The sequence below is a fragment of the Quercus suber genome, unplaced genomic scaffold (genome assembly GCF_002906115.3).
Source record: "Quercus suber isolate HL8 unplaced genomic scaffold, Cork oak 2.0 scaffold_48, whole genome shotgun sequence".
NCBI classification, from domain to species: Eukaryota; Viridiplantae; Streptophyta; class Magnoliopsida; order Fagales; family Fagaceae; genus Quercus; species Quercus suber.
In genome coordinates, this window is record NW_027069513.1 from 1521085 (window position 1) to 1537546 (window position 16462).

The 16462-nt window shown below is 31.5% G+C and overlaps 1 protein-coding gene across 1 annotated transcript; it reads left to right on the plus strand.

Moving 5' to 3' along the window:
- Positions 1 to 200: 200 nt before the first annotated feature.
- LOC112035697 (probable xyloglucan glycosyltransferase 5) lies at positions 201 to 2840 on the plus strand. The gene is made up of 5 exons (XM_024068530.2): positions 201 to 249; positions 486 to 794; positions 892 to 1182; positions 1472 to 1585; positions 1680 to 2840. Exons 1-5 carry the CDS (start codon positions 211 to 213, stop codon positions 2325 to 2327), a joined length of 1401 nt encoding a protein of 466 aa, XP_023924298.2. The 5' UTR covers positions 201 to 210; the 3' UTR covers positions 2328 to 2840.
- The last annotated feature ends 13622 nt before the right edge of the window (positions 2841 to 16462 follow it).

The following is a 16462-nucleotide window of genomic DNA, read 5'->3' on the forward strand; positions in this document are numbered from 1 at the left end:
TTCCATTGCGTGGCTCGGAAATGGTCTTTGGACATTGCTTGGTGTCATTAAGAATAGATTGATATTTGGCCAGGGAGTTACAATGGAGAATGAGAAATCGAATAAAGGAAGATTCTTGTTTGAATCATTCTAGCATTCTTAGTGATGGCCTTGACATTTCTAGCAGTTGAAGTGGTGCCCACTTGAAAGTTGGNGGGATGCAATTATCCCATGGTTCTTGTTCAAATTCCTATGTGTAATGAGAGAGAGGTAAGTATCTCAATGCTTCCTGATGTATGTGTTCTGTATGACCTACTTGTGACAAGTATTGTTTTTCAATTATATCAACTTGTTTTTAGTTCAATAGGTTACATTTTGGCACCCTTATGTTTGACTGAATCATCATTAATAGTAGAAAATGGTATGAAGTTATAAAAACTGCTGTACTAATTTCCACAGGCTATTCACAATGTTAGTGATAATAACTTTGTCATCAACACCTTTAGGTATATGAACAATCTATTTCAGCAGTCTGCCAACTTGATTGGCCTAAAGACAGAATTCTGATACAAGTTCTGGATGACTCTGATGATGAGAACATACAATGGCTAATTAAGGGAGAGGTCTCCAAGTGGAGCCAAAAGGGTGTCAACATTATCTACAGGCATCGATTGGTTAGAACAGGTTACAAAGCAGGGAATCTCAAGTCTGCAATGAATTGTGATTATGTGAAGGATTATGAATTTGTTGCAATCTTTGATGCTGATTTTCAACCAAATCCGGATTTCCTTAAGCTGACTGTTCCACATTTTAAGGTGCCTGAAACTCATTTAGCTCACTCTTGCTACTTTTTAGCCTTCTTTTTTTTTTTTTTTTTCATGGGACTAATTTGTTTCTATCACTTGTTTGCAGTATACTCCTGAGCTGGGTTTGGTTCAGGCTAGGTGGGCCTTTGTGAACAGGGATGAAAACTTGTTGACACGCCTCCAAAATGTTAATATGTGCTTCCACTTTGAGGTGGAGCAGCAGGTTAACGGGGTCTACCTTAATTTCTTTGGATTCAATGGTACTGCTGGAGTTTGGAGAATCAAAGCACTAGAGGAATCTGGAGGCTGGCTTGAGCGGACAACCGTGGAGGATATGGATATAGCAGTCCGTGCCCATCTCAATGGTTGGAAATTCATCTTCCTTGATGATGTGAAGGTAACCCCGGTTTATACAGTTCTGTACTTCTCTACAATTCAAGCTAAGCACATAATTTCCATTACCTTTTGGTGATCCTGCAATCATGACGACAATTAGGAATGTGGAGGTTTTTAAGCTGAGAAAGTAAAAATTTCTAAAGACATAAATTCATGATTAATTTCATAAATATTCATGTTTCTCACGGTAACACATTCAATTTTGCTATTGAAGTCAAAGCTTTTTCTCCCTTTCATTTTACAATTTTACAAATTTGATGATGCCTCAAATTTTAAAAACTCATTTTCAGGTCCTTTGTGAACTTCCGGAGTCTTATGAAGCTTACAGAAAACAGCAACACCGTTGGCATTCTGGTCCAATGCAACTGTTCCGTTTGTGCCTTCCTGCGATCATAACTTCCAAGGTAGTTCTTGCTCTCCAATTCTTTTTCCTTTTTTTTCTTTTTTCCTTTACAATGGTAAAATTCTGATAGTGTACTAAATTTCACAATCTTGCAGATTGCATTCTGGAAGAAAGCAAACTTAATACTACTATTCTTTCTTCTTAGGAAACTAATCCTCCCATTCTATTCTTTCACATTGTTTTGCATAATTCTTCCTTTGACCATGTTTGTCCCAGAAGCTGAGCTACCTGCATGGGTTATTTGTTATGTGCCCGTAATCATGTCATTCATGAGCATTCTCCCTGCCCCAAGATACTTTCCCTTCATTGTCCCTTATCTTCTGTTTGAAAATACAATGTCAGTTACAAAATTCAATGCTATGATATCTGGGCTATTCCAACTGGGGAGCTCTTATGAATGGGTTGTCACCAAGAAGGCAGGCCGGTCGTCAGAACCTGACCTTTTAGCTGCTGAAGAGAGGGAATCAAAGGCTATGAATCACCCACAACTTCATAGAGGAGTTTCTGATAGTGGACTCTCTGAGCTCAACAAGTTAAAAGAGCATCAAGAAGCTGCTCCAAAGCCTCCTGTCAAGAAAATGAATAAGATATTTAAGAAGGAGCTTGCACTGGCTTTCTTACTGCTAACCGCTGCGGTTAGGAGCCTTCTATCAGCACAAGGAGTGCATTTCTACTTCCTATTATTTCAAGGTATCTCCTTCCTCCTTGTGGGTCTTGATCTAATTGGTGAACAAATGAGCTAGAGGATAATGGCAAGATCACAATAAAAGGGAAAATAAAAATGCCAGCCAATCTGGCATGCAGCAGCAACACTCCTTTTGGCAATTGTTGAAGGTGTTTGGTTTGGAAGTACCAAAGGTACATATATCAACTGGTCGAATAAAATAAGTTCATTATTCTTAAAATGCCCACACAGATTCTTTCCATATTTCTTTATTCATGTTCTCTAAATCAAAGTCATACTTTTAGGTTATTCAATGTCATTATTTTCTTGGTTTTTTAATTTGGTTCATTGTAATTTAAATGCAAGAACAAAGGGTCAAGTTCGTATTTTGCTCATGTATTCTCGCTTGAGTGTGGCTTTGTATCTTAGATAAGCACAGTTTGTATCACCACCAAATAGGTTGAGTATTGTTGAGGTCTAGTTGAGAGTTGGTCCCAGAATTACACATGTAAGAGTAAGACCATTAATTTGTATATTTGCAACGGTTTCAGATTATATCATGATTAAAAGTCCCTCTCTTCCTTTGCCTTTTGTTTTCATTCCAATCTTAAATAAACAGTTGCGTACTTTGGAAATAAGAAAAACTGGCCCAAAATAGTGTCGGCAGGAACAGAATAATCAACTTGACTGGGTCCCTTTGTCATCAAAGCAGATTCCAAACCATGAATTTGATAAAAGAATTGAATCTGTCTCATCTCAATCCCATGTTATTATTCAAATCTTTAGCAGTACCGAGTGTTTTGTGGGTATATCCCAATGTTGTTCCACAAAGGGGATGCATGATGGTACTACTGCCTTTCATGCAAGTCATGTGGACCTCAGTCCTTTCCAAAGCATTCTTTTTTAACTTTTGAACACTTTGTATCCAGCATTGAGTTTATTTGCCTTATTCTTTTTCAAAGGATGATTATAATGCTTGCTTTTAACTTTAACAAATTAATTATCACAGTCCAACTGCGATAAAGATGGTAGTATATGTTTTCTGTGATTTTTTTAGTACTAACTTAGACCAAACATGTGTTTCATGTGATGTGATGAGAAACTATGTACTAGAAAGTAGATCCAACTACTTGTAGCATTGTTGAACCAAAGCTGACCACATGAATAATGGTAGGTTTTTTTTTTTTTTTTTTTTTTTTTTTTTTTTTTTTTTTTTTTTTTTTACGATTATGTACTGTGCACTAGAAAGGTCCATCAGCAATTTAAAATCAAATGATACATATGAGAGGTAGACACACAAAAAACATGTTTTTGTTTAAGGTCTTTGGCTTTAATTATAAGCTCTAAATATGAAACTACTAATATGTATTCTGGTATACAAGAAAATAAATATATGGGTGATTGTCATTCTTTGGTCAATTATAAATAGCCTGTTTGACATTATTTAAGTACCTCAACCAAAAAAAAAGGGGGGGGGGGGGGTGGGGGAGAAAGAAGGCTATACATAATCGTTATTCTAAAATTTGCACAAATTTTTACATTTTTTTTTGGCTATTTGACTTACAATAAACAATCAAGAAAAAAAAAAAAAAAAAAAAAAAAAAAAAACCCTCCTATATACATGTTATAATAAAATACTGACAGCAACATCAACATATAAAAATTACAAACTTGATTTCACGACTCTGTAAAGGCTTCAACCCTTTCCATAAATTATAAGAAAATCATCGAAATACATATCAAAAAGAAAATAAATTTATACAATGAAATTGAATCTTGTCTCAATCCTTCTAGGTGTTTTTTTGTTCTTTGAAAATATGTTATTTTAAATTTATAGCGCCCACTCTATAATAACTGTTTTTATCATTAAGTTAAGACATCAATTCGTTTTTAGTATACTCTTAATTTATTTTTCGACAATAAATATTTTACCAATTACGTTAATTGGAACTAAATCGATAATTCAAGTTGGGGGATCATTAAGGTAAGGAAAGAAAATTCTGTTTTTATAGTCCGGCCATTAAAAAAAAAAAAAACTAACATTTATGAACAATAAAATATGCTTGTCATTGTAACTTGTCAAAAAAGAGAGAGATCACCATAATAATGTCAAATAATATGTGGGCATCATGATAAGGAACATATTAAAGACGTGAAACATGAGAGCACGCGTAGTGCGTACATAATTTTTCATTATCATTCGTTCCCCAGTTGACTACACGACATGATTTTGATGCTTCGGATCTTATATTCATCAAACAATCTATTATATTGTCGTTGCTGTGAAACTACTTTTTCCCACATTGTTACACTGCAGGAATATATTACCCCAGTTCGGCTAGATGCTATTCCTTTTTGTGGCAATAATGTTATGGATTCTGTCTTTGTTTGGCTATATTCGGCCTGTTTTTGTGTTTGATCCGGTCTGTGACCTAAACAAATTGTTACAATTTGAAATGAGATTTTCTTAGTGAAAAATTTCTAGCTCCTTTTGAAATGGCTGTTCAAGGTTTTGTTTTGTTTTGTTGTTTTTTTTTTTGTTTTTTTTTTTTTTCTGTGCAGAATTAGGATTTGTTGCAACTTAAATCTCTGTGTCATGTAATTTTTTTTTTTTTTTTACATAATTTTTCCATCTATCTTCGTTTCTCCCAAGGTCTAGAAAGCAGGTTAAATTCCTACCACATTTTTTTTTCATAACAAATTTTACAATTGTTGAAACTTTGTGAATGTAGTAGGGTTGTAGGCATATGGTTAAACAATTTAAATCTTTGTGTCATGTAAATGTTTTTTGCAAAAAATTTTCTTCTATCTACGTTTCTCTTAAGGTCTAGAAAATAGGTTAAGTTCCTAACACACTTTTTTTTTTCCGTAACAAATTCTACAATTGTTGAGGGTAGACAGAAAAAGAAAAAGAAAAAAAAAAAGCTGTGTCCAAAGTATCACTGATTTTGTAGTTGCACACTCTCTTGTATGTTATACGGCTATTGCTGTTTAAAGATATATTTTTAATGGACCTAAAAGCATGTTAAGCTTTCTTTTTTTCTTTTTTTCTTTTTTTTTTTATGAGAGAGAGAGATTGAATAGTATTATTGAGCCACAAAACTATTAAACATATTAATAAGTAGATAGTAATAACACCCTTGTTTAGAAAAAAAAAAGAACAAAATAGATGTTGGAAGTGGATTTAAATTTTAAGCTTTTTTTTTTTTTTGGTAAATATTTTTTTTAAGCCATGGTATAATAGAACCTTAATATTGTTGCTAGATAAGATATAAAACGTTGTTGACCCTAAGTTACTAGCTAAGAGATTTATTGAACTCAAAATCTAATGGATCACATAGAGGTTAAGACCAATCACATATATACTCTGTATCCAAGAAAGGATATATATATATATATATAACTGTTTCAGAAAATCCCTACCATTGCAATGGAGGTTAATCTCATTAAGATCGATATTATTGAAAAAACAAAAAAAAAAAAAAGAGAGGAGTGTTGACGTTGAAAGCATGTATTTTGATGTCATTATGACGCTGGATCAATATATATATATATATATATAAAACTGTTTCAGAAAATCCCTACCATTGCAATGGAGGATAATCTCATTAAGATCGATATTATTGAAAAAACAAAAAGGAAAAAAAAAAAAGAGAGGAGTGTTGACGTAGAAAGCATGTATTTTGATGTCATTATGACGCTGGATCAATTTTGTTGATTGATTGCACATGCACTCTTTAAGAGCTATGTCCTGTTTCATTGTGTAGTTTTAAGAAGCAAATTGAGGCCCATTCTGTTGGACGTTTGTGACCTTGACTTCCATGTTTTTATTGATGTGGAGAGAAGTAGGTGACACCTAATTTCGCCATATGCCATAATCAAAACATCAAGATAAAAGATTGCAACAATTCTAAGGGGAAAAAAAATTATTAGTTAAATATTTATTAAAGATAATGATAATTATACACTCACACTGCCACATGGACTGAAATCTTGTTTTAAAAACATGATTTCAAAGTAGTGTATGTAGAGTGCCAAATAATGAATATGTAATTTTAAAATTTTCGGTTTATTAAGTGTTCATTGGGGATGGGCTGAAATTTTTAGCTTATTTGCAATTTTAACTTATTTTTTGCTACTAATTATGGATTACACTGTATTTTTTGATACTATTCATGAGTCTCATTATATTATTCAACTTATTTTTTAACTTATTTTCTACACTTTCAACAAAAAATTTTTTGTTTTAGCTAAATAAATTATTCCTAAATGTACCCTAAATAGTTCATTTGACTAAAACTATTTATGAATAGTTTATCAATCTTCAAGTTTAGAGGTAATTAAACCTGCCGAGGTAAATTTTTTTCATTTTTTTTTTATAAAGCTAATCTCTCTCTCTCTCTCTCTCTCTTAGTCTTATGAAGAGATACTAATGATATTATTATTTTGCTTCTCATGACGTTGAGGTAGGTATACTTCGCATTAATGAGCTCTTGGGTCAACTAGAAAGAGAATTACTCTGGGATCTAGAGATAGTCACACGGATCAATAATTATATTTGTGTTGGATTTGGACAATCTATACCATTGATGAAATGGTTTGTTTAATTATACATTTTCTTGGCTCCTCTCCAATGGAATGACATGGAAAGACTGGTTCAAAACAATCATTATTGTTAAAAATGTTAAAGAATATATATCGTTGGCTCAAGGTCAGGCCTTATTATAATATGAAGAACCTGAACTTGAGTCTTGACATATGCATGTGCATGGGGAATAGTAACAAAAGTAAGCGAGGATAGATAAACCCTCGTTAGAAAATGACAAAAACCATTAACTGGAAATCTTTATAAGAAAAGGACTTTAGCTGGATATTAAGACGTACATCATCTTCAGAAGGACCAGATCTTTGCTATATGTGGATTACATAATTGCTTGTTTGTTCACTCTATTGAAAGGTCACTGGCAATGAAGAGAGAAGAAAAGTAGTATCAAACAGCCCACAAGGGGACCATAAGAAGCAGTTAATAATCGAAGTGTGAAACTACTTGATTATCATTTTAGCAGCTTGGTCAGTTACATGTTAATGATTTGGCAAGATGCATTAATAATGGAATGAGAACTACAAGTTACATACCTTGGGAGAAACCATAATTCTTGCTTCTAAAAAAAAATATTGAAAAACATGAACACATTCAGGTGGCCTAATTGGTAAGAAACCAGGCCAACAAGTCTTAAGACTTGGGTCTGAGCCTCAACAATTAACTGTGTGTTAGTGTTCCTTATATCCCATCTATATCCCAAACAGTTAACTTAACTTAACTAACTAGGAAAATGGGGTCTTGTTTGGAAGCGATTAGAATACTACTATGGTTACTCTTAAATAGGAAAGCTATACTGGTCACTCTCTCTCCTAACTATTTTTTTCTTATCAAAAAAAAAAAGTATTTGTCTTACACCTACCACCTAAAATGATAACTTCAAGTTCAAAAAATTAACTAGTACCACAGGTGGAGTGTCTCGCCCATTGAAACTAAAATCTTGCCTTCCTAAATTGAAATTTTAACTCTGCCGGCCACTTCTTGTTGCTTAAAAACTAGCACCATAGGTGGATCGCCCTGCTCGGGGGATTAAAATCTTATCTCCCTAAATTGAAATCCTAACTTAGCCAATTCTTATTGCGTACCAGGCACCAGCCACCAGCCACCAATTAGGTACATAGACGGCCGAAGGCAATCGACAATGAGGGAAGGAGAAGGGTTTCCATGGGTGGATCTTTTCATTGCACGTTCAAATATTGAATTTGTCGACAAATATCTTAACATCCAACGATCAGATTTTAGCCTCAAAAACATCGAAATGGCCTTCAAAAACCACAACCAAGATCCTTTGAGTGCAATAGATTATAGCCATCAAAGATATATGGGTCAAGAACTGGATCGATCAGTTATGTTTGTTAAGCTCCCCTCTACTTTGGACATCCAACCAATAACAATCGAGCTTTATGGAATCATATAGAATACCAACCATAACTACCAACAAAATCGATTGAAAAGGCTTGAGTCGAACTTGATCAGTCAGTTGAATTGGATTTCCAAAAGTCATTGGTTAGCCCTAGTATCATCAAGCAAATCTATATAGATGAAATATGGGAATAAGTTAATTAATTTCTCATTTGCTTATCAATTATTTTACTTTGGAGGTCTCAAAATATTGATTATTTTAAAAAGACAAGAACACAATGTATAAGTACTTACACACCAAGTGTAACTTGAACCCAACTGTTTCAATAATGTAATTTATTTTATTGAAAAAGTTGAAGTATTTTGTCATTTTTTGCCATAATTTTAAATTAAAAATTAATTTTTGAAATTTTTTTTATATAAAAAGAGAAACATTAAATGATGTCCACTTAAGATGGACCAAGAAAAGGGGATGGTAGTTAAAACTTTATGCCAATGTTAGAATAATCATTATAATGTGGTATACATTAATGCAATTGCTTGATGTTAATCGTTACTTGATGTCAGACGTTATACAGAATCATGAGTATCATGATCAAGTAACATACATATTTTTTTTAATAAGTGATAATCGACTAACATACATATATTCTCATACGTTTTAAACAAGTAAAATAAATTAACACAAAACCTAAAATCAATGAAAATTGGTAAGAATATTCCCCCAATTCTTTCTTCTTATCCCTTATTCAAATTTCATTCTTAATGTCACATAAAAGGTGTTGAAGTAAATTTTTTTGCAATTTGGTTTTGAACAGTAGTTTTGTAAAGCTTTATTAATTTTTGAAATACATTTTTGGTGTTTTGGATTGAATGAAGAAAAAAAAGGGTTTGAGAAAGTTTTTTTAAAACTAAAAGAATAATTTCTAATTTCTAACCTACTTTTTAATGATGTATAAAATGTTATAAATAATTTATATTATGAAATAAATATTTTCCATAACTTATTTTTTGCATTCTTGAGAAATTCTTTTTTGAGAAGGGCATTCTTGAGAAAGATTGTACTACTTGTTTATTTTGGTAAAATTTGTTTTACCATCTTTATGTAAAACTTTCCTATGTATTGCACATGTTAGGGACTAGTTACTATTAATAATAATACACATAAACATAAACACAATAACAATAAACATCAACATAATATAGAACTAATAATGATAGTAATCATGATCAAGGTTTTCAGATTCGGACCGGATTAGGAGGTCGGACCGTGAAAATTGGGAACCGGATTGAAATCCGATTTTTTAAGCATAGAGAATTAGGCATATGTGGCAATTTCGTGTGAACTCCTAAAACCAGGATTGAACCGCACGAACCAGTGGCAAGAGTTGTGTGGTCCAACCCCTTAGCAATTTTTTTTTTTTTAATAAAAACAACTTAACACAATTTTATTCTACTTAATTAAATTATCTATCTCTTACAAGGAATAAAAAAAATTATAATTAAAATCCTTCAAAGATATTAAACTTTACTTCAAAAACTAATCATAAATTTTAATGTTTTCATGGTTATTATTTTATTTTGTTAATGTAGGGACCCAATTTGGATTGACCCTGAGTGATGGGTTTTCAGCCCAAAAAGCCCAAACAATACATTTTTAGAGTATGGGTCCAAGAACTAGTACTGTTTTTCAGAAAGGGTTCTACTCATCAATCAATAAGGGATACTTTCGGTTCGCTCTCTGAGGAAAATTATCTTCGGCTCTCTTTCAATTGATCTCTCTCTTTCTTTTTCTTTTTTCCCTTTTCTTTCTCTTTTTTTTTGTTGTCTCTCCCCTTTTTGTTTTCTTCATTCCTATGTTATATACTCCGTTCTTCCCCTGTTTCCATCGTACACGTGTAGTTCTTATCCTGGGAGCTCATTTCTGTCCCATCCAGTACCTACCGAAACCTTCAGCTTAGTGGCCATAAAGCTGCTTAGTTACTGTTCAGGTATCACCTCCACATTAATGCGGCCAGATTGTTAGCTAGAAAGCATTTAATGTGGAGGTGATGGCCTCAAAAGATATTTGCTACCTTCCCCGACGCCTCCTAAACTATATCCAATTTCCAATTCAGATACAACTTGGTGAGGTCTTTCCGCTAACATGAAGGTTACCTTGACCTCGGACTTTGTTGTCCTCGGACGTGTGTTATGCCGCTATATATAATATCTACTCGTTTCTTCCATACCACCCATTTGATAAGAATAAAACTTTTTAGGCTGTCCTCGGATTACTACGTGTTCTCGGATTGGGCCTTTGGGCCCCGAGCCCATTTCTGAGGATTACTATACCTTTTTAACTAACAGGCCCCACAGTTAACTTTCTTATTTAATTATTAAATATATGCTTGAAAATCATTAAATTTTCCTCACATATATAGATATATTAGTCAATTTTACTAGTTTTATAAATTTAATATCTATATTTAGGCTTTAATTAATTATTAAATTAATTATGACGTCATCACAGTTCGACCTCGGTTCAACCTCAGTTTGACCTCAAAAACCTTGAACCTCTCCCTTTTACGGTTCAATGAACAGTCCGAGTCTGAAAACCTCGATCATAATGATGATACTTCTTGATTGTGATTTTGGTTTTCAAGCAATACCACTAACCTTAAGGCTTAATTTTTTTTTTTTTTTTTTTTTTTACCAATAATTATAGGTTGGCAAGGGTGCATGAGAATATGGATAATTAACTATTCTTTCTTCATGTATTTTCGGCTTTAATAACTTGGACTTGAAATGGTAAACCCAACAAATGTGCTTGCTAGTGGCAAATTGAATGGGCTGGTTGACATCAATTTTGGTTGACTTTGTATTTGTGAAATAAGACACAATGTACAATTAAAATAAAGATTTCAAATCATTGATTTCTGACACAGTTTTCTGAATTTGATGATTGTTGGAATGTATTATGCTTTTTAAGGGACTCTTGTAAATCGGGAAAATTATTTTAATTTAAAAAAGGATAAAGCAAATATTACAATTCTAATATTTAAAATGGAGTAAAAAAGAAATAACTTTTATCAATAAAATATTTTTTATGCCATGGAGGTTGACTGAAGTTGACTTCCGTGAAAAAACATAGGCTTTCAAGGAATACTGATTCCAAGATGAAGCAGATGTGTTAGCCATATTACGTATCATTACAATCTCCAACAATATAGGAATATCTCACACAAATCATGGACGCTATAATTGATTTCCTTAAATGATGTTGTTATTAGTTTCAATGATAAAATTGAATTAAGAATTGCCAAAATGAATAGCAAATGATGAAATGATGAAACATTTTGGCATCAACCTTCATCACCTTTTGCGGCTACTTCAATATGAAGGTAGCCAAGATAAGGATAATGACTCCAGAGAGAATACTATTAGTAACATAGCCCCTCATAAACCACCACCCTTGCAATTTTTAATTTTTAATTTTTAATTATCTTTTAGGAATTAAATTTAATTCTTTTCTTCTACTTAAATTTGGATGAACTCTAGTTAACCATAAAATATTTTTTTGTTGAGATGAGGATTTCTCTTATGGTTAGGTCTAATGTTTTCAAGGATATATATCACTAATGAGTACTTTTTAGGAGGCATAGTGCTACCAATAACAATACACATAAACATAAACAAAATAACAATAAAAATCAACATTAGATAAAAACTAATGATCACCCTAAACTGCTAATTGTTAGCTGATATGTTTGATTCTTGAATGAAAATCTTATTTTGAATTATTAAAAAAATTAAAAAGATTAAAACTAATGATGATAATGATACTTCATGTTTGTAATTGTGTTTTTAAGAAAAACCCATAAGCCTAAGTCGAAATGGTAATTGTTACTCATTGTCTCGTTTTTCCAAATAAGTTGTCACCAAAATCACAAGTGAACACTTCTCACCTTGGTTCTCACACAAATACACAAGTAGAGGCAAGCTATAATGCTACAACCTATGTCCTAACTATTATACACATTTTCTTTTAGATAATTCAATTCTTATTATAAATTGGGGGATTTAAACCTTGGCTTGGTTGTTCTTATAAAAGAGAAAGGCAAAGCCACTTAACTAAAAGACTTTTGGACCTTTTATTACCCTTTTTTTATACCAACTAAATGTACTCCTTGGTAAGTAAGAAAGTATATTCCTCTTATTAAATTTTTTTTATAAGATTTTTATGAAACAAATGTATTACTTTTCCGTTTGAGTAGAGAAATATATTACTATTCCTACTACAATTTGGAACAACTATTACTAAACCAATTAGTATATTGAATTTTATACGCCAGTCCTAGAATTATATGTTTCTTAATTGCCTTTTGGTTTTGCCTTGATTTGGTGAAAGATACATATATATGATTTTGCGTTTTGATGCATGTGTAGTAGAAATAGATCATTATGTATCAGTTTGGATAGCACTTCATTCCACTTAATTCCGTGTTCACGTTTTGTACTCTGTGGTTTTTTTTTTTTTTTTTTTTACGCTGGAGTTATTGACTTTTGAGGGACAAAAGTATAGTTCATGAACAATGTGTGCACCATTCATGCACTGTTTATGCACTGTTTACACATTAAAAAATATTAAAAATAAGTCCCACGATACTATTCATACATTTAAAAATTATTTTGTTACAATGTTTTCAGCAACAATCAGTTTTTAACAACAATAAGTTGTATCCAAATAGACCCTATATGATCTACTTTTTTAGCATCGAAAAAAATAAAATGATCTACTTTTCCGTTCTTGTTCTTTAGGTTACCTTGCAAATTTTTCTTTTTGCATTGAAAATACATTGTCCAGATAAAATACACTTTTCTTTAAAATTGGTGTCTAGCTTCTTCTTCTTCTTCTTCTTCTTCTTCTTCTTCTTCTTCTTTTTTTTTTTTATATATAATTTTTTTTGAGGAAATTGGTGTCTAGCTTCTATTCCCTACATTGTTGAAAGTCAAAAAGAAATTAAGCTAATTAGCTTTGGGCCAATAATATATAGTATTTGCTATTAGTTTTCCAACATCTAGCAAGTGATGCTTAGCCTTATAATGTCTTAATAGAACTACAATTATGCTATCAAAAAATCTGAATGAAAAAAAATGAGTACTTGGAAATTTGAATTTTAAAAATTTTCACAGTTAACAATGGTTCAATTGTATATTGAGATACAATATTTTTGCAATTTGGTTTTGAACCGTTGTTTTTGTAAAGCTTTATTAATTTTTGAGATACATTTTTAGTGTTTTGGATTGAATGAAGAGAAAAAAGGGGTTGAGAAAGTTAGTTTAAAACTAAAAGAATAATTTCTAATTTCTAACATACTTTTTAATGATGTATAAATGTTATAAATAATTTTTATTACGAAATAAATATTTTTCATAACTTATTTTTTGCATTCTTGAGAAACTCTTTTTTGAGAAGAGCATTCTTGAGAAAGATTGTACTACTTTTTAATTTTGTTACGACAAAATTTGTTTTACCATCTTTATATAAAACTTTCCTATGTATTGCATTTGTTAGGGACTAGTTACAATTAATAATAATACATTTTGACATAAAAAAATAACAATAAACATCAACATAATATAGAACTAATAACGATAGTAATCATGTTAATGATACTTCTTGATGGTGATTTTGGTTTTCAAGCAATAGCACTAACCTTAAGCCTCACCTTTTTTTTTTTTTTTTTTTTTTACCAATAATTATAGGTTGGCAAGAGTGCATGAGAATATGGATAATTAACTATTCTTTCTTCATGAATTTTTGGCTTTAATAACTTGGACTTGAAATGGTAAACCCAAAAAAAGTGCTTGCTAGTGGCAAATTGAATGGGCTGGTTGACATCAATTTTGGTTGACTTTGTATTTGAGAAATAAAACATAATTTACAATTAAAAAAGAAATTTCAAATCATTGATTTCTGACACAGTTTTCTGCATTTGATGATTGTTGGAAAATATGATGCGTTTTAGAAGACTTATGTAAATCAGGAAAACCATTTTAATTTTAAAAAAGATAAAGCAAATTTTACAATTCAAATACTTATAATGGAGTGCAAAAAGATAGCTTTTATCCAAAAAAAAAAATTATTTTTTTATGTCATGGAGGCAAACTGAAGTTGGCTTGCATGAAAGAGTTCAAATTTTCAAGGAATAGGGGAGACTCAAAACTTAGAAACTTGTCCATTTTTATAAGTGTCATTACAGTCTACATCAATATAAAAAAACGCTCACACAAATCATGGAGCCTATAATTGACCGCCTTAAATGAAGTTGTTATTAGTTTCAATGATAAAATTGAAGCAAGAATTACCAAAATGAATAGGAAATGATGAATCATGAAACACCTTGGCATCAACCTACATCACCTTTTGCAGCTTCTTCAATATGAAGGCAGCCAAGATGAAGATAACGACTCTAGAGAGCATACTAATAGTAATATGGCCCCCTTATAAACCCCCACCCTTGTAATTTTTATTTATAATTTTTTTATTATCATTTAGGAATTAAATTTAATTCTTTTCTTCAACTTAAACTTGGATGAACTCTAGTTGACCATAAAATATTTTTCATTAAGATGAGGATTTCTCTTATGGTTAGGTCTAATGTTTTCAAGGATATATATCACTAATGAGTACTTTTTAGGGGCATAGTGCTCCAATAACAATACATATATACATAAACATAAACAAAAAAAAAAAAAAAAATCCCCACAATTGTGGCAATGGTATTGCCGAAATACCATTGCCACAAATTAAAAATAAAAAAAAAAAAAAAAATTTCCCCACAATTTCAGCAACGGTATTGCCGAAATTGTGGGATTTTTTTTTTGGGGGCACTCACACATTGCACTCCTCACACGCACAAAGCGCACAAAGCTGGGCAGATTGGGCAGAGGAATTACGGCAATGGTATTGCCGTAATTCAAGTTTTTCTCACTCCTCCAATTTTCTCATTCTCTCTCCTCCTTTTTCTTGAATTTCGGCAACGCTGTTGCCGAAATTCAACCTCTCTCCTCATTTTCCCAAAAAACTTCAAACAGTACCTATAATGCAAAAATGTTTTAATTTTGGCAATATTTAGCCAAAAGACTCCCTTTTATTACCCTTTTTTTATACCAACTAAATGTACTCCTTGGTAAGTAAGAAAGTATATTCCTCTTATTAAATTTTTTTATAAGATTTTTATGAAACAAATGTATTACTTTTCCGTTTGAGTAGAGAAATATATTACTATTCCTACTTCAATTTGGAACAACTATTACTAAACCAATTAGTATATTGAATTTTATACGCCAGTCCTAGAATTATATGTTTCTTAATTGCCTTTTGGTTTTGCTTTGATTTGGTGAAAGATACATATATATGATTTTGCGTTTTGATGCATGTGTGGTAGAAATAGATCATTATGTATCAGTTTGGATAGCACTTCATTCCACTTAATTCCGCGTTCACGTTTTGTATTTTGCGTTTTTATTTATTTATTTATTTTTTACGCTGGAGTTATTGACTTTTGAGGGACAAAAGTACAGTTCATGAACAGTGTACATTGTTCACGCACTGTTTATGCACTGTTTACACATTAAAAAATATTAAAAATGAGTCCCACGATATTATTCATATATTTAAAAATTATTTTGCTACAGTGTTTTCAGTAACAATCAGTTTTCAACAACAATAAGTTGTATCCAAATAGACCCTGATCATTGAAAAAAAATAAAATGATCTACTTTTCTGTTCTTGTTCTTTGGGTTACCTTGCAAATTTTTCTTTTTGCATTGAAAATACATTGTCCAGATAAAATACACTTTTCTTTAAAATTGGTGTCTAGCTTCTTCTTCTTCTTTTTTCTTTTTTCTTTTTTCTTTTTTTTTTTTTTTTTTTTTTTTTTTTTTTTTTTTTTTTTTGAGGAAATTGGTGTCTAGCTTCTAATCCCTACATTGTGAAAGTAAAAAGAATTAAGCTAATTAGCTTTGGGCCAATAATATATAGTATTTGCTATTAGTTTTCCAACATCTAGCAAGTGATGCTTAGCCTTAAAATGTCTTAATAGAACTACAATTAAGTATGCTGTCAAAAATCTGAATGAAAAAAAAGAGACACTTGGTAATTTGAATTTTAAAAATTTCACAGTTATCAATGGTTCAATTGTATATTGAGATACAATATTTTGCAATTTGGGTTGAACGTGTTTTTGTAAGCTTTATTAATTTTT

Coding starts and splice junctions, on each gene's coding strand:
- LOC112035697 (XM_024068530.2), top strand. CDS start 211: ATGGTTCTTGTTCAAATTCCTATGTGTAATGAGAGAGAG. Junction 1,183..1,471: donor TCTTCCTTGATGATGTGAAG/GTAACCCCGGTT, acceptor ACTCATTTTCAG/GTCCTTTGTGAACTTCCGGA. Junction 1,586..1,679: donor CTGCGATCATAACTTCCAAG/GTAGTTCTTGCT, acceptor ACAATCTTGCAG/ATTGCATTCTGGAAGAAAGC.